Source organism: Grammomys surdaster, unplaced genomic scaffold (genome assembly GCF_004785775.1).
Source record: "Grammomys surdaster isolate TR1022 unplaced genomic scaffold, NIH_TR_1.0 125463, whole genome shotgun sequence".
Classification (NCBI taxonomy): Eukaryota; Metazoa; Chordata; class Mammalia; order Rodentia; family Muridae; genus Grammomys; species Grammomys surdaster.
This window is the reverse complement of record NW_021620326.1, coordinates 1,216,702-1,242,392: the sequence shown is the minus strand read 5'-3', so window position 1 is coordinate 1,242,392 and position 25,691 is coordinate 1,216,702. Positions and strand designations below refer to the sequence as shown.

General features: G+C 54.8%; 2 protein-coding genes and 1 long non-coding RNA gene across 6 annotated transcripts in view; 2 read left to right on the top strand and 1 right to left on the bottom strand.

Moving 5' to 3' along the window:
- Positions 1-239: 239 nt before the first annotated feature.
- On the top strand, positions 240-7,985 carry Dcaf15 (DDB1 and CUL4 associated factor 15). Its single transcript, XM_028786307.1, has 13 exons — positions 240-414; positions 1,996-2,093; positions 2,174-2,309; positions 2,788-2,894; positions 3,009-3,145; positions 3,231-3,401; positions 5,878-6,315; positions 6,403-6,494; positions 6,579-6,707; positions 6,782-6,867; positions 7,035-7,139; positions 7,223-7,338; positions 7,550-7,985. Exons 1-13 carry the CDS (start codon positions 283-285, stop codon positions 7,603-7,605), a joined length of 1,803 nt encoding a protein of 600 aa, XP_028642140.1. The 5' UTR covers positions 240-282; the 3' UTR covers positions 7,606-7,985.
- Positions 7,986-8,064: 79 nt separating this feature from the next.
- The window catches only part of Rfx1 (regulatory factor X1), a 29,919-nt gene continuing 12,292 nt past the window's right edge, over positions 8,065-25,691 (bottom strand). For 2 of the 4 annotated variants that reach the window (XM_028786303.1, XM_028786304.1), the window contains exons 3-21: positions 24,504-24,613; positions 24,267-24,350; positions 23,265-23,372; positions 22,309-22,422; positions 20,878-20,970; positions 19,378-19,472; positions 16,912-17,281; positions 14,748-14,929; positions 13,990-14,109; positions 13,578-13,690; positions 12,340-12,458; positions 12,119-12,228; positions 11,881-12,032; positions 11,707-11,804; positions 10,194-10,343; positions 9,912-10,120; positions 9,514-9,667; positions 9,390-9,435; positions 8,065-9,270 (exon numbers count right to left, since the gene is read on the bottom strand). In XM_028786303.1, coding sequence (XP_028642136.1) covers positions 9,101-9,270; positions 9,390-9,435; positions 9,514-9,667; positions 9,912-10,120; positions 10,194-10,343; positions 11,707-11,804; positions 11,881-12,032; positions 12,119-12,228; positions 12,340-12,458; positions 13,578-13,690; positions 13,990-14,109; positions 14,748-14,929; positions 16,912-17,281; positions 19,378-19,472; positions 20,878-20,970; positions 22,309-22,422; positions 23,265-23,372; positions 24,267-24,350; positions 24,504-24,613 — 2,597 coding nt within the window. In that variant the 3' untranslated portion in view covers positions 8,065-9,100. The remainder of the gene's footprint in view (positions 9,271-9,389; positions 9,436-9,513; positions 9,668-9,911; positions 10,121-10,193; positions 10,344-11,706; positions 11,805-11,880; positions 12,033-12,118; positions 12,229-12,339; positions 12,459-13,577; positions 13,691-13,989; positions 14,110-14,747; positions 14,930-16,911; positions 17,282-19,377; positions 19,473-20,877; positions 20,971-22,308; positions 22,423-23,264; positions 23,373-24,266; positions 24,351-24,503; positions 24,614-25,691) is intronic. The other 2 variants (XM_028786305.1, XM_028786306.1) reach the window with 2 other exon arrangements.
- The window catches only part of LOC114637970, a 9,217-nt gene continuing 5,422 nt past the window's right edge, over positions 21,897-25,691 (top strand). Inside the window, exon 1 of the long non-coding RNA XR_003713805.1 lies at positions 21,897-21,957. This is a non-coding gene — a long non-coding RNA (uncharacterized LOC114637970). The remainder of the gene's footprint in view (positions 21,958-25,691) is intronic.

Sequence of the window (25,691 nt, the reverse complement as noted above, 5' to 3'; positions counted from 1 at the left end):
GAAATTTTCGCCTATTCAGTTGAAGTTTTTTTGGCCGAGGAGCGCCAGAGTGGTTTCTGAGTGGTTTATCTTTAATGAAAGGCGGGAATAAGGCGGGAGCTGTTACCATCTTTACCAACTAAAAGCCGCGATAGCTTTGATGGACAAGCGTAGCGGGAAGAGACCAGGAATGCCGGCTGTCACCCAACCGGCCGGCCGCAGTGAGGAGAAAAGGCCAATCAGAAAGTGGCAGGGGCGGGGCTAAGGGGCCGGTTGCTCCGGAAGTGGAGGGAGGGGGTGAAAATGGCGCCCAGCTCGAAATCGGAGCGGAACAGCGGGGCCGGGAGCGCCGGCGGCGGCCCTGGGGGGGCCGGGGGGAAGCGGGCAGTGGGGCGGCGGCGGGAACACGTTCTCAAGCAGCTGGAGCGAGTCAAGGTGAGACCTGGAGCCTGAGGCGAGCGCGCCCGGTTGTGAGGAGGAGGGGAGGCGGCCGAGGGAGGGCGGCGCGGCGAGGTGGGGGGCGGGGCCGGGAGGGGGCTGGGCGGGCCGGGCAGTGGGGATGGGGATGGGTTGGCCGTGTTGAGGTTGGTGCTGAGGCGCGGGCTGGGCTAGCGAAGGTTGGCGACTTGTGTGGAGCTAGCTAGGCGGGTCACCTGCAGGGGGCCTTGGATGAAGGCTGCTAGGCGAGATGATTGAAGAAGGGGATTGGGTAGAGGAGGCCGGGGAGAATCAGGGAGGAAAGAACGGGGATGGAGGCGGATGGGCGCGTTACCGTAGAGGCTGTCCGAGGAATCTGGAAGAAGGGGGGACCTTGGTTTTAGACCGACTTCTCAAAGCGTTGCCCCTTATTGGTGCTTCCCCCCAGCCCCCTGAAGAGCTCCTGCTACCGGCCCTGGGCATCCTCTGATGCTCCTGTCTGTCCCAGCTCAGACCATCTCTCTCTCTAGTTCGTGGACCTAGGTCTGTCTCAGTCATTGAATAGAGGAATGTTTCCAGAGTAGGGCCGGGTCTTCTCAAAGTGGAAGCCCTTTAGTCAGGGCTCAGTCTCCCTTGTCAGAGAACACCTGGAAGGACAGAAATGTGGATAATGTCAGGTGGGCAGCAGTGGGGCAGGATTGTCTATGTGCACGGGAAGTTGGGACCTGGGTGACGGCAAAACGTGCCTTTTAACTGGTGCTCCCCAGGCTAGGCTGTGGCTCAGCCCTTAGCACCTAGACACTCCCTGGGCAAGGGTTATATGCTCGCAGGAAGGCTTGTCTGACCGAGCCATTCCCTTCATGGGTTGAGATGAACTAGGGGCAAGGTGCCAGCTCTTCCTTTGCAGCTCTTTTCCCACTGAACGGCTATCTCTTGAAGGCAGGCCAAAATAGCTCCCTAGTGGTCAGCTTTATGCCTGTTTTTCCTCAGATCCTTCCTTGGTGATGTTTTAGGGTGTGACGGTTGGCAGGTAGCAGTTGATTAAGAAAGGGATTTTCTTAATGGATTGGTGCATTGGGAATCCTGGGAGCTCTAGGCTCTGGGGCCAGTGAGATGGCTCCATAGGTACAGGCACTTCCTACCAAACCTACTACGTGTGTGATTCCCAGGACCCACGTAGTGAGGGGACATACAGACTCCTGCGAACTGCCCTCGCCTCTACTGTGGGTTGTAGTTTGCACGCTAACTGCATTGTAAAAAGAGAAATGGGTCCCCTGGTGGGCTCATTGGGAGCAGGCACATAAATTCTTGGCCCCCACATCCTAGTCCTGTCTCATGGGTCAGCTTTTAGGAAGGCGCCGGTTGTCCTAGTGAGGGGATCCTTCCACAGGGAGATGTAGGGCTTAAGCTGGGAGACTCTGCATCCAAACAGGGCTATGGCTGGGATGTAACAGGATTTCCATGGTGGGGCGGGGGCGGGGGTGCTTTTGTAAGGTCACTTGGCTTTGGTGTCTCCATTGCCCCAGCAGTGGGCTTCTGCCCCTGGTAAGGAGGCTGGGAGGCCACTTGGCTAAAGAGCCTTGGCTGTCTCTTCCCCAGATCAGTGGGCAGCTCTCACCTCGCCTTTTCCGGAAGCTGCCCCCTAGGGTCTGCGTGTCCCTCAAGAACATCGTAGATGAAGATTTTCTCTATGCAGGGTGAGGCTGAGGCCTGGCTGGGTGGCTGCAGGTGGGGCTGTGAGTTGTCCTCATCTGACCCCTGCCGTTCTGCCCCATAGCCATATCTTCCTGGGATTTTCCAAGTGCGGCCGCTATGTCCTCTCCTACACCAGCAGTAGTGGGGACGACGACTTCTCGTTCTACATATATCACCTCTACTGGTGGGAGTTCAACGTTCACAGCAAGCTCAAGCTGGTAGGACCAGGCCTTCTCTGTCAGCAGGCCTACACTGGGCTGACCCTTCAGACAGCAGGGACTCAGCCTGTGTCCTGTGTAAAGTAGCAGTGATGTGCCAGTGGGGTCACCCATGTAGAGTTACTGATTTGTTAGGTCAAACTGGTGACTTCATTTGGCTTAGGTGTCATATAGAGCCCGTCTGACACCCTTGGCCTGGGCCAGGATGCAGGCAAGTTTCTTAGATTCACACAGGTTGTCAGGGTGGCTTTAGCATTCATCCTTGACACCTGCCTCGTGGTGGGGCTACTTGAGTTTCTGTTCCCATGGACTCTGTTACCCAGAGGGAACAGGGAAGTAGTATGTTCTGTCAGGCGCCCTCCAGCTTGCCAGGCTCTCCTTGTGATGGAGCTCTTTTCTAGCTTGGTTCTTGGTTCTAGCCCTTCCTTGCTCTGGTCCGGCCCTGCTTAGCTTCACACTGACCGAGCATGCTGCTTAGGTCCGGCAGGTGCGGCTCTTCCAGGATGAGGAGATCTACAGTGACCTGTACCTGACTGTGTGTGAGTGGCCTAGCGACGCTTCCAAGGTCATCGTGTTTGGTTTCAAGTGAGACTGGGGGCAGGCAGGGTGGCTGTGGGGCAGGCAGGGTGGCTGTGGGGCAGGCAGGGTGGCTGTGGGGCAGGCAGGGTGGGCCCGAGGCTGAGGCTGTGCTTCCCCTAGCACCCGCTCAGCCAACGGGATGCTCATGAACATGATGATGAGTGACGAGAACCACCGGGACATCTACATCAGCACTGTGGCTGGGCCGCCTCGGGGCCGCTGTGCTGCCTGCCAGGATGCCAGTCGTGCCCACCCAGGTGAGGCCTTAGAGGGAGTCGTGGCCCTAGAGTGGACATGGTCCACTGCCAGGTCATAAGCGAGCTGTTGTGTGTCTTGCTGCAGGGGACCCGAGCGCACAGTGCCTGCAGCACGGCTTCATGTTACACACCAAGTACCAGGTGGTGTACCCCTTCCCCACCTTCCAGCCCGCCTTCCAGCTCAAGAAGGACCAGGTGGTGCTGCTCAACACCAGCTACTCTCTGGTGGCCTGTGCTGTCTCCGTCCACTCGGCAGGTAGGCCAGGCCAGGGAGTCCCATTTCTATTCAGAGCTCAGACCAGGCAGCCTGGCTGAGGGGTCAGATCTCTCATGGTTTAGCTGGAGGTGGGAAGGCTGGGCTGGCATGTCCAGTGAGTGCCTTAGAGCTACGTGGCATCAACTCAGGAGCTGCTTTAGCCATAGTGGGGCTAAGGGGCTTACCCTGGGCAGGAAGAGCTGGGGCTGCTCCGTATAGTGACCTACTGAGCACATGCAGGACTGTTTCCTGCCCAGCGTGACAAAAAAAGAGGACGAGGTCATGAAGTACAGGTAATAGGCTCCAAGGTCAGTGACATGTCCTAAGCAGTGCATCTGTGTGTGAAAATGAGAAACCATGTCCATATGGCATTGTTGGAGAGACAGTGGGCAGTGCCGGGACCCCTCTGTTGATGGAGTGACAGTGGGCAGTGCTGGGACCCCTCTGTTGATGGAGTGACAGTGGGCAGTGCCAGGACCCCTCTGTTGATGGAGTGACAGTGGGCAGTGCTGGGACCCCTCTGTTGATGGAGTGACAGTGGGCAGTGCCAGGACCCCTCTGTTGATGGAGAGACAGTGGGCAGTGCTGGGACCCCTCTGTTGATGGAGTGACAGTGGGCAGTGCCAGGACCCCTCTGTTGATGGAGTGACAGTGGGCAGTGCCAGGACCCCTCTGTTGATGGAGTGACAGTGGGCAGTGCCGGGACCCCTCTGTTGATGGAGTGACAGTGGGCAGTGCCGGGACCCCTCTGTTGATGGAGAGACAGTGGGCAGTGCTGGGACCCCTCTGTTGATGGAGTGACAGTGGGCAGTGCCAGGACCCCTCTGTTGATGGAGTGACAGTGGGCAGTGCCAGGACCCCTCTGTTGATGGAGTGACAGTGGGCAGTGCCGGGATCTTTCCATAGTCAGTGTCACCCTGCCAACATTAGAACACAGTTAGTACATACTTGGCTGTCATGTATCCTTTGTGTCAGGGAATACTAGCAACAGATTTCATGGTATCTCCTTTAACAATGTCTATGAAGCCCTAGCTAGCCTAGAACTCACAGGCCTCTGCCTCCTGAGTGCTAGAATTAAAGGTGTACATCACCATACCTGGCTTTCATGGTATATTTTTAGTTTTACTTTTTAAATTACATTTTATTTTGTATTCCTTTTTGTATATTTTGTATGTTTATCGTGCATGCATGTGTTCATGTGTATGTACCAGGGAAGTCAGGGTAACTTTCAGAAGTTCATCCTATCATGTAGATTGCAGGAATTTTGAACTCGGGTCCAAACATCTAGTGGCAAGCACTTTTACCTGCTAAGCCATTTCTCTGTGTCTTGATAGAGTGGCATGTTAGGCAGTAGGGTCATGCCAGTGTCTGGCAGGAAGAGAGTGAGTCTGAGCCTGTAGCTCTGCCCTGCTGGGTCCCTTCTCACAAAGCCAGCAGTCTAGAGCTGCGAGGGCAGGTCCGTAGCAGATTGTCAGGGGCCTCCTGGTGCTCCTTCCTGAGGTAGAAGAGGACTGTCCTGTGGAACAGCAGAGAAAGGCCATGACATACATGTTAAACTGGACAGAGACACAGAAAAGAGAGCTATAGCTGTATACTACTTTAGGGATAACTAATAACATGTTTTGATTTGGAGAGAACTCAAGGCTAGTCCCATTAAAGTGGCTGCGGCTGCCCTGGGGCAGGGGAAGGAAGAGGCAGGGTCAAGTTCATGTGACCAAGCTGACCAGCAAAGGGCGGGAACTTAGTCCTCAGACTCAGTTCTCCCCAGCCCTCCCTGGACACCTGTGTCACTATGGAAGAAGCTATCTAAGCTTTACTAAGGCTGTGCCACCTGTTGACCATGAGCCTTGCACACGAGGCCCAAGCAAGGACTGAGGAGTCTTGGCTTGGGGACCTATATTGGCTTTGTCCCTAGCCTGGTGTCCAGCTTATCACAGAAGTTTATGCTAAGCAGTTTTCAACTTAACCTCTCTCCTGGGTGTCCACCATGGTCCCTTGGACAAAACCTCTCTGAGGGGTGGAGTGTTGCTTTATAGGGAGGGGTGTGGCACTCCTTGTTGGCGTGTTAGGTTCCTCTGCTGAATCCTACTTCCTCCAGTCAGTGTGGCCGTCTGCTTGTGCTGGTCTAGTCCAGTTATGAGAACTCAGCTCTTACCTGTTCTCACTGCAGACCGCACTCCAAGGGCAAAGCTTTGTGCATCTCACTTGCTGTGTCCTTTCTGAGTAGCTGAGGTCTGAGTACTACCCTGGATGAGAAAGGCCCTGTGTTCTGCTCCCAGCATACTTTTTAATCTTGAATGAATGCATGTTTAAATAGGTTTGGTCTTTGTGTTCAGACTATATGTGCTTTCTAAACTTCGAAGGGCTTCAGCCTGACTTGAGCACAGAAATGGCTCCTGTGGGGGTTCCTTTAGGTGGGTTTCTAATCCAGGCTTTGAACTGTGGTGACATAGCCCACTTTTGTGCTTTTTTGCAGGTGACAGCAGTTTCTGCCAAATCCTGTATGACCACACAGCTTTGCCCCCAGCTCCACCCAGCTCTCCAGGACCTTGGAGCCCTGAGACAGTCCCTGCCTTCCCCAGCCTTGGTGTTGAGGTGGTCCCAGCCCAGCCTTCTGGAGCCCCTGAGCCCTCACCAGCCATTGCCAAGGCCAAGGAGTTTGTGGCTGACATCTTTCGCAGGGCCAAAGAGGCCAAGGGCAGTAGCCCCTTGGAGGAAGCTCGGCTGCCCTCTGGCTTGGGGCCCTCAAACAGCCGCTGCCGCCCATCTTTAGAGCCACAAGCCCCAAGTAGGGACATGGTACCCAGGGACAGCCCTCCTGCTGCAGAGACCACTGTTCCTGAGCCTGGCTACGTCAATTACACCAAGCTGCACTATGTGTTGCAGTCTGGGGAAGGGACAGAGGCAGAGGATGGTGAGGGTTCTTCCTGGGACAGGATCTGGGATGGGGCAGTCCCAAGAGGACCACTGGCCTGCTCCTACCTTCTGCCTGCCTCCCCAGAGTTTGAGGATGACAAGATCTCCCTGCCCTTTGTGGTGACTGATCTCCGTGGCCGCAACTTACGGCCCATGCGAGAGCGGACAGACATGCAGGTGGGTAGCCATTATGCAAGCCGTAGGCAACCCGGATCTGGGGTGGGTTGGTGCTACCCCTGGCTCTCTGTCGTCTATCCCCAGGGCCAGTACCTGACAGTGGAGCAGCTCACCCTGGACTTTGAGTATGTCATCAACGAGGTCATCCGCCATGATGCCACCTGGGGTCACCAGTTCTGCTCTTTCAGTGACTATGATATAGTCATCTTGGAGGTGAGGCGGGGCACAGCAGGAGGCAGGAGTGTTCCTACTCGAGGATCTCTGTAACTGTTACTTCCTGCTCGCAGGTCTGCCCAGAAACCAACCAGGTCCTGATCAACATTGGGTTGCTGCTCCTGGCCTTCCCAGCTCCTACCGAAGAGGGCCAGCTTCGGTGAGTGGCAGGGCCCTTGGCTAACCCTTATGTGGACCACACAGACCCTTCTGTGCAGGATGTACACAGTGACCAGACAGAACCTGGAGGGCCTGTGCTGTCACTGGGGCAGTGAGAGCCAGTGCCAGGGACTCACCAGCCCACCCTCTTGTCCTCCACCATCACAGACCCAAGACCTATCACACCAGTCTCAAGGTGGCCTGGGACCTCAACACGGGCATCTTTGAGACAGTCAGCGTGGGCGATCTAACTGAGGTCAAAGGACAGACCAGGTGAGGCAAGGCAAGAGTGAGTTGTCAGGGAGCCCTGGTAGTTGGCAGGAAAGTTCCTCTTCACTCATTTCCCTGGTCCCCAGTGGCAGTGTCTGGAGCTCCTACCGGAAGAGTTGTGTGGACATGGTCATGAAGTGGCTGGTGCCAGAGAGCAGTGGCCGCTATGTGAACAGAATGACCAACGAGGCACTGCACAAAGGTAGGAAGTGCCCAAGCCAGGCAGGACGCCTGATCTTACCCTGGATCCCTGGCATGCTGGATGTAAGGAGTGGCATCCAGCTATGGCTGGAGAAGCGGGTGGGGAATCACTGGGGAACTGTCTCTGGAACCTTTTGGGTCTTGTTAGGCCAGGAGTTAGCTACAGTACTGGACAAGTGGGTCATGGGTCTGCGTCATATCCTCCTCTGCAGGGTGCTCACTGAAGGTCCTGGCAGACAGTGAGCGCTACACTTGGATCGTGCTGTGAGGGCTGGACTGCTCTGGACCCTGACTCCAACTACCTCCATGGCCCGCAGAGGACCGCCTTCCTGGGCTGGCCCTACGAGGGCCACAACCGGCACTAGTGTTAGGTTGCAGGATGGGACTGGTGCAGCAGCCTCTGGTGGCCCGAGAGTCTGGATGTGTCTTTATTTATGCCTATTTAAGTTGGGAAAGGGCAGAGAGAGGAGCCCCTTAGGCCTGGCCTGCCCTGGTGAAGCCCAGTCCTGCTTCCTGTGCTCTGGCCCTTCTCCTGGGCGGAAGTGTAGCCCTGTAGGGAGGCTAATGGTTCTAGCCTCTCTCACCTAGGGTGGGAACCCCGTGGCCGCCTTGCCTTGTCCTTCATGTACTAAACGCTTTATTTCTGACCTGGCTGGTGTCTTTCTGTCCTCAGCACACCACTCCCCACACACACTCCCCACCTAACCCTGTCCTCGTCAGCAGTAGACAAAGATCACAGCAGTATTTATTGTTTTAAGAAAGACTACAAAAAGGTAGAAAACAGCACACTAAACTACCACGCGCGTGGATACTTCGACCACTGGGAAGGGAGGCCCATGGGGAGTGTGCAGGACCACCCCAAAAGCTGTAGCACGCGGAGCACACAAAATAGTGATTTCTATACAATAGGCCAGATTTTCTTTTTCTCCATAAACATCTATCACAGATTGAAGACACTGAGAAAACAGGAACGGATAAGGCCATGATGGTTGGAAAAAACCAACAAGTTACTGTCGCCGCTCAAGCGGCACTCACTAGTCACACAATAGTTACGGGGGCGGGGCGGGGCGGGGCACTGCACGGAGGAGAAGCATCTCTGGGAGCAGGTTTCCGTCACAAGCTGATGGGGTGGAAGGCGCAGGGCGAGGAGGCCTTGGGTCTGGAGCACCTGGCCCTACAGCCAGCCGGATGCTCCTCTTTGGAAGCTGGAGGCCGGGGCCCTTCGCAATATGCCCCTCTCTGGGCTGCGGGGCCAGGAGAACCCAGCTCTGGAGAAGGTGCAACACCCACAGCTTTAATTGCACTTATACCAAGAAAGGGGAGCAGTGGGGTACTGCTGCTGACAGTGGGGGTCCCAAGGTGCTACCCACCTGCGCCTGCCCAGGCAGGCTGTGCAAAGCCAGAGAGCAGAATAAGTTAACAGTTCCGCAGGGGAGGAGCTGGCCTGCTGCCCTCTGGGTCAGTAGTGGTGGGGGGGGGGACAGGGCTGTGAGCTGGGGCAGGAAAGAGGGACACCTAGGCAGGTTCCTTAAGGCACGTCTTTTGTGTCAGGGTTTGCAGCTTCGGTTCTGCCCAGCCCCGCCCATGATTGTACCAGCCCCATGAGGGGAGACTCTCCTAGCCTTCCCTGTCAGGGGACCCTCTCCAGCTCTGCCATGTGCTGGAAGGGTGACAGTGAAGCCACAAAAACAGGACTGGACCCTGGCCTGGAGGGGCAGCAGCGGCAGGTTGGGCGGGTGGAGGGGTGCAGGGAGGTCTCAGGCTTAACTGGAGGGCAGGGCCTGCACAAAGAGGCCACGAGTGTCAGTCCTCGCCAGTTTCGCTGGTGGCTCCAGAGCTTCTGGACCTAGTGCGGGAGATTCGCTGCCAGCTGCCAGCGAGATGTCTTGTGGCAGCTCATCTTCACTCTCCTCTTCCTCCTCTTCTTCCTCATCTGGGGCAGAGGAACCAGACTCAGCTCAGCGACAGACTGAAATTTCCAGGGACACTTGGCCTCCCCCATCATCTGCCCCAACCCTGGAACCCAGATTAGGTGGGGACATGCATTGCTACCTTTGTCAGGGTCCAAGGGATTGAGTGAGGTGGCCAGGTTTGCAAACTGGAAGAAGAAAAAGGAAAAAGTCAGGGTTCCACTCCCTGGTAACTGCCCGTGTCCCTAGGACCTCACCATGCACACCTCTCCCATGACCGCGATTGGGGTCTCGCCCTTGGCCTGGGCCACTCTGTGCTCGATCAGGTAGTACATGTACTCGTCATAGAGCAGGCGGATGAGGTGGAAGGAGCCGAAGCTGGCAGCACTGCGCAGGGTCAGGTCTCGGATTACCATGGAGCTGGGGGCAGTGATCAAGAGATTGTCAAGATGGCGGAGCTGTTCACCCTACTCCGCTGCTCACAGGCGTGCTGGGTCCTTGCTGTTTTCCCCAGTGTCTCCTGTGAGGTAGCAGGCTTTCCCTAGCCCCACCCACTACTTCTCGCAGGTGCACCTTTGAAGGAAGGTCTTCTCTAACACACACTGGGATGTCCCTGGTCTCATCCCTCCCAGCCACACCCCGGGATGCACGGGCGGGCGCGTACCTGTAGAAGGACCACTTGAGGAGGAAGAGCTTGGCTGCCTTGGGGAAGCCGGAACTGCCCTGGTAGGGCTTGAGCACCTGGCTCACGACGCCATCCAGCCAGGCTGCCCATTGCTCCAGTGAGTTCTGCTGCTGCAGCGTCACCTTGAAGTCCTGCTCCAAACGCTGCACCACACGGTCCTCGCAGCGACACACCCATGAGGCCTGCTCCTGGGGCGCAGCAGGCAGCCGCTCAGCCGTCTCTCCCATCGCTCCCTCCTGTCCCAGACCCAATGGTGCTCACCTGGACATTGGCAAAGTCCACGCGATTGAGGTCGCTTAGCATCTGGTTGATCTGCGCAGTGTTCTGCAGCACTGCCCGCGCCGCCTGTGCCAAGTGGTTGAGCGATGTGTAGCGCCGCAGCGTCTGTGCGAAGGCGCCAGCTGCTGCCACCTGCATGGGAGACAGCAGGCTAGAGGCTTCCACACAAACCCCACCCAGCCCACCCACACCTGATGGGCGTGCCTTACTGCTTCTGTTTGGGGACCAAGAGCGGACCTCCAATACTGGTATGGGTCAAATATTCAACTTAACTATGTTGGCATGCTGACCTGTAATCCACCCACCCACCCACACACCCAACTATCCATCCATCCATCCATTTTGGTTTTTCGAGACAGGGTTTTTCTGTGTAGCCTGGCCGTCCTGGACCGGGGTAACTTTGAACTCTACCTGCCTTTGCCTGCAGAGTGCTGGGATTAGAGGTGTGGGCCACCACCAACTGCTATTTTTCTATTTATTTTGGGCATTTGGGGGGTTTGTTGTTGCCTTTTGAGACACTTTCTCTCTGTAATAGCCTTGGCTGTCTTGGCACTCACTCTGTAGACCAGGCTTAAACTCACAAAGATACGCCTGCCTCTGCCTCTGAGTGCTGGGATTCAGGCATGCAGCACCACACCCTGCTTATTTTGTGCATTTGTGTGACAGCCCACTCTCAAAAGTTAGAGGACAACTTGTGGTAGTGAGTTCTCTCCATCCATCATGTGGGTCCCAGGATCAAATCCAGGTCACTTGCATGGAGGCAAGTACTTTTATGCACTGAGCCATCTCCCTTGGCTCTGACTTGCCCTTTTCTTTAACCACGCGTGTGATGGTGACCAAATTCAGCCCCACAGTCATCCTAAGGCAGCATTCACCCCTGAGCACACTCCCTGCCCCTAGCCCCCAATTACTGGGGTGTTTTGTTTTTTTTTCCCCTTTTTGTCTTGCTATGAAGCCCAGACTAGGCTCAGCCCTTAGGTGGTCCTCATTCTTTGTGCCAGGATTGTAGATATGGATCTTCATGCCCAACTCAGGCCATTTCAATGAAAGACACAACAAAGCCCTGCCCTCCAGTGCTGAGGTGGGACCCAAGGCCCTGCACAAACCAGATTAAGCGTGCACCACTGGGCTCTCTAGGCAGTTAAGAGTAAATTACTCTTCAATCAGAGCAGCCTCAGACACAGGCTCGCCAGGCGGGGTGGCCACACCTTTAATCCCAGCACTCCGGAGGCAGGGGCAGGTGAGTCTGATGGTCTAAGAAGAAGAGTTCTAGGCCAACTAGGACTATGTAGTAAGGTTGTGTCTTAAATAAGTAAATAAATGATAGATAGATAGATAGATAGATAGATAGATGTCTTAAGCACTAAAACCTTGGAGCCTGTCAGATGTGGGTCCCAGGGTATATACAGCATAGAACGCCTGAAGCAAGCCCTGAGGCCCTTGAAGGGGAAGTCTTCACAGGCACACAGCAGACAGATGTGGCCAGTCCACTCACCTTCGCCCGCAGCATCTCCTCGGGGATGTTCACCATGGCATGGGTGAGCCAGCTCTCCAGGCTCTTGGCAAAGTTCCGGATTGCTTGGGTCAAGGCACCTGTAGAAGATGGAGTGCTGGTCAGGGTAAGTGGGGGAGGAAGTCCTCCAGGGAGGGGGCTGCCACCAGCACTCACTGGGGATGGGCCGCAGGACATCAGGGATGAGAATCTCCACCAGGCCCTGGTACAGCACATTGTCACAGTGCTTGGTCCACTGAAGCACAGGCTGGAACTTGGAGAGGAGCACCAGACTGGCCCTGGGCAGCCGCTTCTCTGCCTCATCGTGCCTGTAGGAACCCACCCAACCCCCAGTCAAGGGCATGTGTAATCCCCACATGCAGGGGTCACCTCTGTCCAAACCCTGGGGACTCACACGGCCAGTGGTGGTGCCTCATTAGGCTGGCTAAGATTGTATCTCCAGAAGGTCTTCCACAGTGTTTCTACCAGTGTGAACTGGAGATTTACCATGACGTCCACGATGGCCTGCAGGGTCAGGAATTTGCAATGAGAAATGGCAAAGGGCCAGCATGGGGCTTCGGCCGGTCTGCACTCAAGGCTAGTCCATTTGGTCTCTCAGTCACTTGACAGCCCTACCTCACAGTGCTCCCGGTACAGGACCTGGAAGGCCTTGATGTCCCCAGGACCGACACCCTCAGGCAGCACTTTGCCCTGGAGGTCCAGCTCGGCAAAATCAGGGAGGCTCCTGGAGGCATCTAGGAGTAAGGGCACCGTGAGGACCTGTGTCCGCCTGCCTGCCTCTCTCTTGCTTCCTCTGGGGTTCTGGTCACCTATCACTTTTCCAACATGTGTCGATCCCATGCATGGAGTGACATGGAGTGAATGGCTAGGCTCATGCAGGCTTAGCTACTGGCTTGGGGTCTCATGGCACCCTGCACAGATCACACGAGATGCTTTGGCCAGCCTTGGCCAGCTGAGGATTGCTGGTTCTTGTTGATCCTTAGTCACTTGGTACAGGCAGCATCCCTGCTGAGAGAGTAGTGCCCAAAGGCCCTACTTCTAGGCCACCAGGGCCACACAACGCTGGCATCATCTCCCACCTTTCACTTCCCAGCCACAGTGGCGCTCATCACCCAATCAGGCTGTCCTTCGAAGCTGTCAGTGGCACCATCAGGCCTTGACTTCCCTGTTTTCCGTCTTTAGCGTATGTAGAAACTGTACACGTACCGTGGGTACACACTCGTGGGTACACACTTGCCCTCAGTTACTAATCCTAGTCATAGAGACAGAGTTTCATGCCAGCAAGGATGGTGCCACCTTCATGTTAATAAGCCACCACTGTCTGACCAGCTACAGCACTGCCTGTTGGTGTGGGACTCAGCATCATCAGCTCCCTGGGGGACACAGAAACACTGACTATGGAAAGGAATGGGCGGTATGCAGCCTGAGAGCTCAGCACTGTGGAGGCTGAGGCAGAAGGGTCATGAATTCCAAGTCAACTTTGAACATACAGTGAGACCAAGTCACCAAGTATGGGATAGGCCAGCATGGTGGCACACGCCTTTAATCCCAGTTCTTAGGGAGCAGAGGCAAGTAGAGCTCTGTGAGTTGTAGGCCAGCCTGGTCTACACAGTGAGTTCCAGATTAGCCAGGGCTATATACAGTGAAGCCCTGTCTGAAAAAAACCCAAAAAAAAAAAAAAAAAAACCCAACCCCCCAAAATGGGGTTGGGAGTTCTTGGGAGGTTTCTGGGGCCAGAACAATTCCATAAGGACAGAAGCCAGCAAGCCTGAATATCCACCAGACTCCCCCATGGGCCCTCCTGAGTCCCCTGGGGCAGGCTGCCCTGCCCTGCCCTGCCCAGCGGCTCTCACCCAGGAACTGCTGGTACTGCTGCACCTGGGCGCTGATGTCTGACAGCCCTGTGCTCTGCTGCCCCACGGCAACACCGTTGGCCACGCCCTCCATCTTCGGGATGGGCTTGAGCCTGGAGGGGAAGGGGTAGTGGGGTGCTGGTGGGGAAATGGGCCAGCTGTGTGAGGGAAAACAAGCCACCTGGGGGGGGGGGGGTAAACCCGCGGGGGGGGGGGTTGGGTTTTGGGGGGGGGGGGGGGGGGGGGGGGGGGTAGCAGGTGAGGACTGATGGAGGGGTGGCTGAGGAGGTGATGAAGGGATGAGCCATCTGGTCGGGTTGGGCAGGCTGATGAACGTCCTCTAGGGCACGGTCAAGTGGTATGGTACAGCCAACTTCGCAGTCCCTGCTCAGCTCCAGAGCAGGAGCCCTACCTCTGTTTCTGGGAGAAGGGCTGGCCTCGCATGGCCATGTGCTGCTGGTCCTCCATCAGCCGCAGCAGGGGTGAGCTGGCTTTGATCCGCAGGCCATAATAGTGGTACTTAGAGTTGCCCCTGGGAAGAAGGTGGGGTGAAGTGCTTTACCAGCAGGGCAGGCAGGACACTGCGTCTCATGCTTTCCTCTCATTTAGGGGCCTGGACAGAGAAAGCTTCCCAGTTGAGCTGAAGAACATGGCATTATGTGTCAGGAGTGAGGACATGGCAGTATGAGTCACTGCGCAAGCAATAGCAGCTCTGACACCCGGCAAGCACTTGGCCGACATTAGGCTATTGGTCATCGGGGCACGTGAGGGGCTTACACTACTAAGCATGTAGCCCCGCTTTGCTTTGTCACTAGCCCATGAAGGGTGCTCCTGACAGCCTGGACAGACATGAGAAACAGACACGGAGATTAAGTCCATGACCTATGGGTAACATGAATGAACAAATGAGTGCACGCATGCAACGATGCTGAGCAACTCTCTGCAAGAGATGAGCAGGAACCAAGAGATGGCTGGTAAGATGGGGTAAAGTCCAGGAACGGGACGATAGGCCGAGCAAAGTCGCCAGAGTAGCCACAAGCAGGCCTGAACAAGGGGTAAGACCAGTCCTTGCCCTGTGGTTCAAGACTACTTGGAGTTGAGGTGGGTCATGTGGGCAGAGTGATCGCCCTCCGGGCCAAGGGCAGATGAGGGGGCGGGGGCAGGACAAACCTGGTGCCCAGCCGGCGCGTGCGCAGACCCATGAATACCGAGCGGATGAGCTTGCCGAAGGAGGCGGCATTCACCGGCTCCAGCTTCTGCTCTTGGCAGTGCAGCAGGTAGTGGCAGTAGAGGGTGCTCCGAGGCAGGCTCACGCCCTCAGCGGTCTCGTAATTATCCAGGAGCCACTGGACCTGGAGCACACGAGAGGGCTGGGTAGTGCTGACAGTCTGTGTGGCAGCGTTTTCTGCAACTGCTTTCCACAGTGGTTCTGAAAGCCAGCGGTAAGTCACATATCCTGTTACAGTATTCCTGGGAACTACAGTCTTTCGAAGTTTCTAGAACAGCACAGACCAATAGATACACTTGCTACTAGCCACCTGCAGCTTTTAAAAGACAAAGTTGTTAATACATGAGGGATAAAAATTTAGTCTCCCAAGGTCACAGAATAAGCGTCCATCTGTAGAACATTCTAGAAGCATGCAATGGAACGCATTGTAGATGGAAAGCAAATTTATGTTCCTGAAGGGGTTCAGGATGTTGAAAGTGAGGTAGAAGAGAGTGAAAATATACCTAAACTTCCAACACAGGGGAAACTGAGGCAGAAGAACCACGAGTTCAGGACCATCCTGGACTACAAAGGGAGATTCTGTCTCAAAAACAATAGACAGAAGCTATCCCTGGTCCCAAACTGAGATTTCTGTTAGGGAAGTGGGACTAAGTGAGGAGCCCAGTGAGGGGTGTATGGGCATTTGTCACTACCTCTTTATTGTCACTGCTTTTGTTCATGTGAGTGGACACATGGGCACGGGTGTGGGGGCCAAAGGTCGACAGCTGATGTTTTCCTTGGCTGCTTTGCACTTGTTGTGTAACTCAGTTGCTTGTTTTTGTTTATTAATTTCAGTTTATGTGTGTGTGTTTTGCCTACATGTATGTGTGTACCCCATACATGTCCTATCCCCTCAGGGGCCAGAAGGTGTCAGATTTCCTAGGATCTGGAGTTACAGACAGTGTGAGGTGCCATGTGGGCACTGGGACTTGAACCTGGGTCCTCTGGAAGCCACTCCTAACCACCGAGCCATCTCTCCTGCTCCACTACACCTCACCTTGGAATTTTTTAGGACAGCATCTCTCACTGGACCTGGAGCTGACAGGCTAGCTCTAGGTCAACCCCAGGTTCCGCTCCATCTCTGCTCCTAGTGTTGGGTTTACAGGCTTGTGACATGTGGGGTCCAAACTCAGAACCTCTTGCTCTCGAAGCAGACACTCGGTTACCGAGCCAGTTCTAGATCCTTTCTGTTCATTGTTCTCACTACATCCATTTACTTGTTTTATGTGGAGAGTGTATCCATGTGAAAGTCAGAGGAGCTGGTTCTTTCCTACCATGTGGCTTTCAGGGATTAAATTTAGGTAGTCAGGCTTAGTAGCAAGGGCCTTTACCTACTGAGTCATCTCAGTCATCTGTATGTGTCTACTCTTGAAAGAAGTCCTGCTATGTCTAGCCAGCGTGGTACTATGTATCTTATACCTGTGGTCATACTTCTGCCTCCCCAGTGCTGGGACCCCACAAGCATGCCCTCCCCAGTGCCTAGTACCTTATTTATAGCTTCATGTAAACCAATCATTCTTTTAAATAAAATTGAAAAAGAAAAAGCACATGACACAGTTCCTCAGGGACCTTAGCCACCTGGGTGTCTAGTCCAGGCACAAACAACTTCCCCTCCTCAGACCTCCTTACTGTACCCCCACGGCCGTGTGCAGTTTTGAGCAGCACCGGAGGACCCACAGGGTTGTGAAATCAGATGGTTTGCAGCAGCGTTTTTTAAAGTGGACAAAATAAAGTCGTGAAGACCAGCAGCCAGGGCGCGCTGTCATGTGGGGACGGTGCAGCGGAACATGCGTTCTGACCGATCCCCAGTCCCTACTGATAATGGGCCCAATGTGGCTGGACTTCAGCTCTGCTCTGGGACTCATATCTCTCACTTCCTATTGAGCCTGCCAGTCCTGATTAAGGGCATTTCTGCAACTGTCCCCAGAGCTTCACACAGCAGCTGAGGTGCACAGCTGAGGTGGCTGAGTACCACCTAAGTCTGCACCACATTTGAGACCAGGCCCTAGGTCGGGTGAGCACCAAACCACTGAGCTGTGGCATCTCTGCCTAAGGCTGGACACTCACTGTGGCTGGTGAGGCACGGGTGGTGTGGGAGTAAGACTGGCCGGCGTTGCCTAGCATATAACCGCCTTGGATCACGTAGGTGCCTGCTCCACTGCCGCTGCCGCCACTGCCACTGCCGCCGCCACTGCTGCCGCCTCCCCCGTTGCCCCCTGCACCCACACTGCTGTTGCTGGCTCCAGCCTCACTGCTGGACGAGCTGGCGACAATCGGGCTGCCGGACACATACATGGGCACTGAGCCGCTGCTGGCCACAGTCTGGGAAGTGGCCGGCGTGCTGACCTGCGCAGCGGTGCCTGAAGCCTCATAGTAGCTGGTGCCTGCTGTCTGTGTGTAGATTGGCGTCTCAGGGTACTGGTAGGTGGTAGAGCGGCTGCCAAGAAGCAGACATGAAGCCATGGTTAATATCTTATATAAGGACGCAGGGTTCCAGGAGAGGACCAGAGAAGCCACAGAAACACCAGTGTGGCCACCTTCACATATAAGGGACTGGGGATGGCCTGAGCACTAGATGGGCAACCACTTTCTTCTTTTCTTTCTTTCTTTTTTTTTTTTTTTGGTTTGGTTTTTCGAGACAGGGTTTCTCTGTGTAGCCCTGGCTGTCCTGGAACTCACTCTGTAGACCAGGCTGGCCTCGAACTCTCGAACTCAGAAATCTGCCTGCCTCTGCCTCCCAAGTGCTGGGATTAAAGGCATGCGTCACCACCGCCCGGCTCACTTTCTTATTTTCTAAACAATGTCTTTATATTAACTTATTACTTGGAGAGGGGCACACATGTGCCATGGCACACATGCACAGGTCGGAGACAACTTGTGGGAGTTGGATCTCTCCTTCCACGGTGTGGGTCCTGGAGACTGAACTCAGATTGTAAGCTTGGCAGCAAGCACCTGCTGAGCCATCATGCCAGCCCTCACTGGGCACTGAACTATAGCACTCTCGCACAGGAATCACTTTCCTTACTGCAGAAGAGGAGGAAACAAGGGGTCCAGAACTCAGATGCACAGTTCCCTCGGAAAGAACAAATAGTTCTCAGTCCTGGGAAATCCAGGAGGGAAGGCAAAGTACAAAGACTGTAGGGCAGGCAGAGGAGCAGCCTTGGCTACTTCTTCCTGGCCCTCCTACCAGAACATGTACTAAGTGCCCGCACAGGGTAACAAGCAGCAGATCTAAGAGATGCAGCCATAGCAAGCCATCGCAACATTTGGGCCCAGCTCTGCACGCTGCAGACTACTGAGGGTTAGGGCAGGGAGAGGAGAAACATCATGATTGCCTCACAGTTCTCCCTCCACTAGGCACCGATGGACAGCCAGAAACAAGAGGTTGGGATGAGGAAAAGACCACCCTGTGTGCAGGTAGAAGGCTCTGTAGAGAGGGGACAGATGGGGCTACCTCTCAGTTTTATCTTTGAGCCCTCCCCATGTGTCAGTGCTTAAAGCAGGAAAACCTGAGCCAGGTAGGTGGCTCAGTGGGTGGCGGTGCTTGCCATCAAGCCTGAAGACCTGGGTGGCATCCCCGAAGCCTACACAGCAAAGACTCCAGTGTCGGCATCAGTGCTTACTGCATGGTAGACACACACCTCATCCTTCCATGGCCTTGTGTGAGTTCTGACCTCACGTCATGACCTTGCTTCTCATGTCTGATAAGCAAGCCATTTACTGATTCATCTCCCTAGCCCCCAAGAAAAATTTTAAGACAGAATATGCAAGCCTGAGGAACTGGGTTTGCTCCCTGTGACCTGTGCAAAGGAGAGGGAAAAGCGACTCCTTCAGGTTGTTCTCTGATCTCCACATGTGTTCCATGGCGTATGCACACACACATACATGTGCATGGGCACAATCGCAAACACACACACATGCACATACCTACACACACCCTCCCCACACACATAAATCAGTGTAACAACAAAAAAAAAGTATCCTCCTGCCTCCACCTCCTCAGTGCTGCTTGCTGAAGTAGGACAGTTCATTGCTCAGAGCATTTCTGAATAGAAGCAGAGAAACATGACACGCTAATCACTTTATGGGGCACTGAGGGGCAGACTGATAACTACTTTATCCTGCTTAACTACTACGTAGAAAAATTTAGCTGGGTGCAACCTTTGATCCCAGCACGAGGGAGAAGAGGCAGGCAAATCTCTGAGTTCCAGGCCACCCTGGCCTACAGATGGAGTTCCAGGACAACGGGGGGCTACAGAGAGACAGTCTCAAAAAAGTTTATGTTGTAAAAATGTATGTGTAAATATATTTATGTTTTTTCTTTCCCCCTTTCCCGCCTAATATTCAGATCCATCTAACTGCACAGCTCCTAATTTGTGGAGTGCCTTCCCAAGGGGCTGTGTCTTTTCTGCTATCAGCAGCAGCCTATATTCCTGGCAGCCCCATTACCTGGGCCTTGGAGGCCAGCTGGGAGCCAGAACTACGGCCCTAACCAGATCTGAGCCCTCCCTCCTTCTACCCTCTGCCACTTACATGGCGCTGGCTGTGTAGCTGGCGTCGCCACCTTCCACGTACTGCACCTGGCTGGAGTACACGTGTGGGACAGGCACCTGCGGGAGTTGCTGTACCTGAAGTAGGAGGAAAAGCAGGGTCGTGGGTCAGGGCTGGCTGCCACCTGTGGTCTCCCTGATGCCCTGATACATCCCTAGCTGGAAGGCTGCACATCATAGTTCTCTGAACAACACGGTAGGGCCAGGCCGCAGCTGTGGCTGGAAAACAGGAGATGCAGGGATTCTCTGCTTGGGCAAAGAGGTTCCTCAGGCTTATGAGCAAAGGACGGGATACCAGATAGAATTCTGCAATGGGCTGAGCAAAGGACGGGATACCAGATAGAATTCTGCAATGGGCTTGGGAGGCAGGTTTGCAACTTAAAAACTGGGCCTGGGGGTCTTCTGGAAACCAAAAAGGTTTCCCAGGCAGATTAGAGGTGGAGCCTGAAGAGGGGTCAGTTGATAGAACAGAACCAGAAGTGACTGACAACACCTTAGGGGTGGGTACTGGATAGCCCACCTCCACCCCCAACCCTGGTTTGCAGGACCGGCATCTGGGACCCAGTTCCCGAGAATATGGAAAGACTGGTAGCACTTTGGGGGACGGGGCAGACATCTCACCCCACCCTCCTTGGGCTGCAGGGGCGGAGCCTAGGATCCTGGACTAGGCGGCGGGGCATAGCGGCTCGCTGGGCCGGACGCCCTTCCCCTGCCCACTCCCCGCCCCTCCCTCGCGTGCGTCCGCTGTCCCGCCGCCACCTACTTTGAGGGCGGTGCCGAACACTAGCACCTGGGGCATTCTGTGGATCCTGACCCTCAGGTCGGGGCTGGCTCGGGCCGAGAGCCCCGGTTGTGGCTCGAAGACCACCCTCTGCTGCGGCAGGAGCAGGTGTGGGGGCAGCACGCCCACCAGCTCCACCCACTGCTCCACACCCGGCTCGTAATGGGGCGGCTGCTGCTCGCTGCCTAGCTGCAAGGCCTCGCCACAGCACGCTGGCCCGGGCCCAGGAGGCCGGGGCGGCGGCTCCGGCGGCGGAGTGGGCCGGGTTTCTTGCTGCTCTGCCTTCCTAGCGGGAAACTGACTGCCTGAGCTCTGGAGGACAAACAGAGACACTGGGGGGTCACCCGGTTGTGCGCTCTCGACCACCCGAATGAAGATTTCCCACCTGGGATCTCCTTAGAGAAGAAAGGAACGGACTGGGCACTATCAGAAAGAAGCGGACTTCGAATCCAGTCCTCCTTCAACAAGACCCGTGTCCTGAGTGGTCAGGTGCTGGGATGGGGACGGATTCAGGATGAAGTCTGAAGCCTAGGGCTAGAGTGAAGCCTGACTTCTGCCGGGCTTCAAACCTCAAGAGCTCCCATTGTCTCTGCCCTTTAGGGTCCCCAGGTGGCTCCATTCCTCCCTCTGGATTAGGTGCCTGTACCCCCCAGCCACAGCCCAGGACCAGCCTGAGTGCCCCGACATAGACAAGATACGCACCTCTTGAGCAACGTGAACCGGCTGCAGTCCCTGCACAGTCAGCTGCTGCACCGGGCCAGCTTTAGTCTGCGGAGTGGCCTGGACTACTGACCTCTGGCAAAGGAGAAGGAGAGGCAAGTCCGACTATGGTAACCATGGCAACTAGAGCAGCATGTCCCATGCATGCTCAGAACAGCCCTATTGGGAAAAGGCTGTCATTCCTCAGTGAGCAGTCTTTCCATGTGGGGTCCAGTAACACAGGCCTTCCAGGTTCCTTACTGCCTGCCATCTGGAGGTTCAGAGTGATTCTAGCACGGGAAGGGAAATACCTGTGTGTCCTTTGGATTGGAAGGTTTCTGTTTCCTCTAGGGAAGAGTCTATGGTTCGGGCCTATTTGAGATTTTCAGCCTGGTACTGGGAAATCTGGGGTCTTACTCAAGCTAGGCAAGCTCCCTACCACTAATCTACACCCCAGCACTCTTTTTCAACTTTTATTCTGAATCAGGGTTTCACTACATTGCCCAGGCTGGCCTTGAACTTGAGAACTTCTGGCCTGAGCTTCTTAAGTAGCTGAGGCCATGAGGGCACACAAACCCCATCTGCTTTTCTTGAGAAGCCAAGAATCCCCAAAAGTTAAACAGTTAACAAGGAGATACAAGACCATCCTTTCGTCTTGGCCTGCTCGGGCCTCTGTGCTGGTATTAGGACACTCAGCCTCCTTTGGAAGGCTGAGCACATCCTGAGGATGGCAGGCTTAAGAGACCGGGTCAGTGGTTAAGTAAACTGGTTGGTCCAGAGGACCCAGGTTCAGTTCCTAGCACCAACATAGCTGCTCACAAACTTTTAACTCCATTTTTAGGTACATACATGGTGCAGAGGCCCATGCAAGCAAAACCCCATACTCATTAAAAAATTAAAATAAATGTAAAAATTAAAGGCCTTAGGAATAAGCACTAAGCAAGGACATGGCCTTGGTACTTCCTCTCCCCACTGAACTGGTCCGAAGACGTCAGTGTGTAGTATTGCGTTTTGGTTTTACAGAAAAGAGAGAACCAGGGCCCTGTTATGATGGGTAGATGCTCGCCCTGCAGCCTTCCCAAGGTGAGTTTTCTGTTCTTTTCTTTCTTATTTTCGTGTGTGTGTGTGTGTGTGTGTGTGGGTGTACACTCAGGCTATCAGGATTGGTGGCAAGTGTGCTTTACCTGAGCAAACCCTCTGGCCTACCAACATGGGGTTTCAAAGCCATGAAGTGCCCTGTGAGGTACCTCTATAAGTGCCACAACTAGGGTCACTGAATCTAGAAAGAATCAGAGAGAGGCTCTTGTCAAATGCTCACATGACAGGCTGAAGCTGGACCCCACCTGCTTAGCTCCAACAAGCCAGGGTCCCAGACATGGGTGGCTACATGGCTTATACCCCTAGCCCTAGCTACTGCCCACCCTGGCCAGGCACCTCTTGGGTGACAGGGACACTCTGCTGGACGCTGTGGACCTGCAGTTGCTGCACAGTGCCTGCAGGAGTCCCAGCTGTCTTGCTGGTGGAACTGTTGGCTTGCACTGGTGACCTCTGTAAGAGAACAAACAGGGACATTTCAGGGCCAGCCTCGGCCCCAGACATAAGCAACAGCCCACCTCAGAAGGACTCTGGAGAAAGTGGGATAGCCCACATCAGCCACACACACTGCTCTGTAGGGTTCTACCTAGACCAGGCTGCAGGTATCCCAGCCTCCAGGAGAGCCAGAGGCCACCAGTAGCTTCTATAGTGGGAAGGGCCACAGCAGAGGTGAAAAAGAGTAGGCTGGGAGCCAGTCTGGCCCCACAACCCAGCTACTCCTGCCCCTGTCAGACTTCCCTATGCTATAGTAGTAACAACAGTGACGCTACCTTCACCTCCTGCCACCCCACCGCTTGCTACAGTGGATGCTTCAAGATCCCCATTTCCCAGTGGAAATGGAGGAGAGCGATGCCCAGGGCCACACAGTGGGCATGCTGCATTAGCTTGGATTGCAATTCTGGTGGGAGGGAACAGATAAATGGTGGATTTTACTAGCTCTTTCTGACACAGGGCCTCACTATAAAACACAAGTTAGCACCACACCTGAAACCCTCCTGCTTCAGCCTCTGTATGCAGCTACGTGTCCACACGCCCAGTGCCATTCATTAGCTCTGTTATACACAGGAAACATTGGGCTGCAATGCTGGAGACCTGCCCAAGGATTCAGGACTCTGCCCAGGGAGGATCTCATGTTAGAGACCAGCCTGTTCCTCATAGGAGATTGGTGCTACCCTGAATAGCACTGTAAGACCCTGTCTCAAAAAAAAAAAAAAAAGATGGGGGGGGCAAATATACTGTTGGGGTCCATGGCCAGAACATAGAAAGATGGGAAGATGTCTGTGAGGCACACCTACCTCAGGGGCAGAGTGCACCTGCTGGGTGCTGTGCACAGTCAGGGAGACCTGGCCACCCTTAGTGCCTGGCGCCGGGCTCTGCACCACCAGGTGCTGTGTGGGGAGAGCCTGGGGTCAAAAGAAAAAGGAGCATGGTCACTAGCATCACCAGCTACAGCCAAGTCTGGGGTTTTGTTTTTCCATGCTAGGGATGGAACCTGGCCTTCAAACATGTCCCACCAGTGAGCCACGCTAGTCTTCTGCATTTCAGTGAGCACCTATACACTAGAAACATTCTAGGCTCACCATGCCTGTCAGCCCAGGAACTGCCCCATACCCCAACGCAGCAGTTATGGCTCTACTCCATAGTAGGTGACACACAAGTGCGACGATGAAGGGCTTCTTGAGCCCCGAAGCCAAGAAGTAGCAAAGGCAGAGCTGGCTCCTGGCTCAAAGGGCTAAAATGTGTTCTAGAGCCCACGGTGAGTGCATGCCTGCAAGCCTAAGACCAGGAGTTCAAGGTCATACTTCACTATATGGAGTTCCAGGCCATAGAAGACCTTACTCAAAACATGCCCTTTCAAAGGAGAACATTCTTATCCTTACAGTGTTAGCGCTGGGTTGGGCTGTGGCTTGGGGACAGAACACATGTTTATTATCTCAGTGCTGTGTTCCAGCCCCAGCAGTCTAGCACAGTAAAAACAGGAGGGGAGAAACTAGAAACGGTCAAGGGCGCCAGCATCAGACTGTGGCCTTCTTGGACTGCACTGTAAGATACTGGGTCTGGACGCACAGACTTGCTGCTGTTGATCCTCCCCAGTCCTCAGGACAGTGACTCCTGAGGCTGTTTGGCCATCAGCCCCTAGGGTATTTGATCTGGCCTCTAGAGGCCACTGCCCAAAGCCAGGAGCTGGGGCAGCCTATGGATAAGACCCTTGTCTGGGACCCTAGCAAGAACAGAGACAAGCAGGCAGTGGGGAAGTGGTTCTCTGTCCCACAGGAGGCTGGAGCCAGGAGCCTTACCTGCTGTGGCACCTGGATGTTGGTGAGCTGCAGGGGTGACACATGGCCTGGCTTGGCCTGCACACTTGCCTGGACCAGCAGCCGCTGTGGAGGCAAGAAAGGAGCTGAATAAGGGTTGCTTACGAGGATGGGAGGGTGGAGGTGGCTGCTGCTATATCTTGATAAAACAGGTAAACAGATGTTCATGGTAAGAAGGCAGGGGAGAGCCTCTTTCTCCCAGTGAAGGCCATGTCCTACCTGCTGGGTGCCCTGCACCTGCTGTACCACTTGGGTGGGGACACCAGTCTGGCTTGCCGTGGAACTGGGGCTGGCTTCTGACACAGTCTCACTAGCCCGCATGGCACCTTCTGTGGGAAGAGGTTGACAGGTTAGCTCTGCCTGGTGCCTCTGCCTCTACTCCAAGCGTAAACCCATTGTAAAGCCTGTAGTCCACCCTTATCGAGACCTGGCCTCTCCAAGTCTCTCCTGGCCCGTCCTAGCATCCATCGAAGGTACGTGGCAGGAGGGGAAGAGGACGCAGAGGACGCAGAGGACCCAGGATCGCTGACATAAGGAATTAGCCCCTGATCTTCTTTGTTCTGAAACCTGTCTGAGCAGCCTCTTTCCCACAAAAGCAGAGCTACAGATACTGACAGACAGTAGCCTGGATCCGCACTCCCTTGCTCAAGTCTTGGCAGCTCAGGAAGGACCAAGGTGCTGAGTTTCTCCTGGCTTCTTAGGAAACACTGTGGTCAAAGTGCTCTTGAGCCTTCTTCCCAAACCTGAGTGGAGTGGAGGCGGCAAGAGGTTCAGAGCCCAAAGTGCAGGGACTCATGTTGGCAGACAGCCAAGAAGAGACAGTCCTAGAACACGGCTCCTGCCTGCTCCTAATCCCACTTGCTGTCCAGCCATCGCAGGAGCCGAGCACAATGGAGCAGCAGAGTGTGCAGGAGGCTTTATACCCGACACTTTGGGGACCTAATCCCTATCATGGCTCAGAGCTCCTTCAAGCCCTCTTAGAAAGATGCTATCATCAGAGGCAGGTCTCATTTTATACACATACTGCTAAGTGATTCATGGAACAGCAGGGAAGTGTGGAGGGACAGTGTCCCCAAGACACACGGTCAGGAGACTCTTGCTCAAGCTGGGAACTCACCTGGCCCACCCCTACATGTAACCTAACTAGTTCCTCAGTAGCTCAGGGCCAAGATCAGGAGGGGTAGCCATGTGCCTGTTCTCATTCTCTGTGCTGCCTAAAGGAACCAAGGCCCCAGGCCCATCTTCTTAGGATCTGGCAGGGGGTAAAGGTAGAGGTCCAGAGAAGCTACCTGACCACCTAAAAGGCTACATGAAAACCAGGGTTATCAAAGGGATGGCAGTGGACATCAATGCTGTGTCTGGTGCACCATGGGATGCTCTAGGGCAGTGCACACCGACGCTGTGTCC

What these genes read in the sequence shown, in the direction of transcription:
- Dcaf15 (XM_028786307.1), top strand. Translation starts at nt 283, where the DNA reads ATGGCGCCCAGCTCGAAATCGGAGCGGAACAGCGGGGCCGGGAGCGCC. An exon ending in GAAGATTTTCTCTATGCAGG is followed by an intron (nt 2,094 to 2,173) that starts GTGAGGCTGAGG and finishes TCTGCCCCATAG; the next exon opens with CCATATCTTCCTGGGATTTT. An exon ending in TGCCAGTCGTGCCCACCCAG is followed by an intron (nt 3,146 to 3,230) that starts GTGAGGCCTTAG and finishes GTCTTGCTGCAG; the next exon opens with GGGACCCGAGCGCACAGTGC.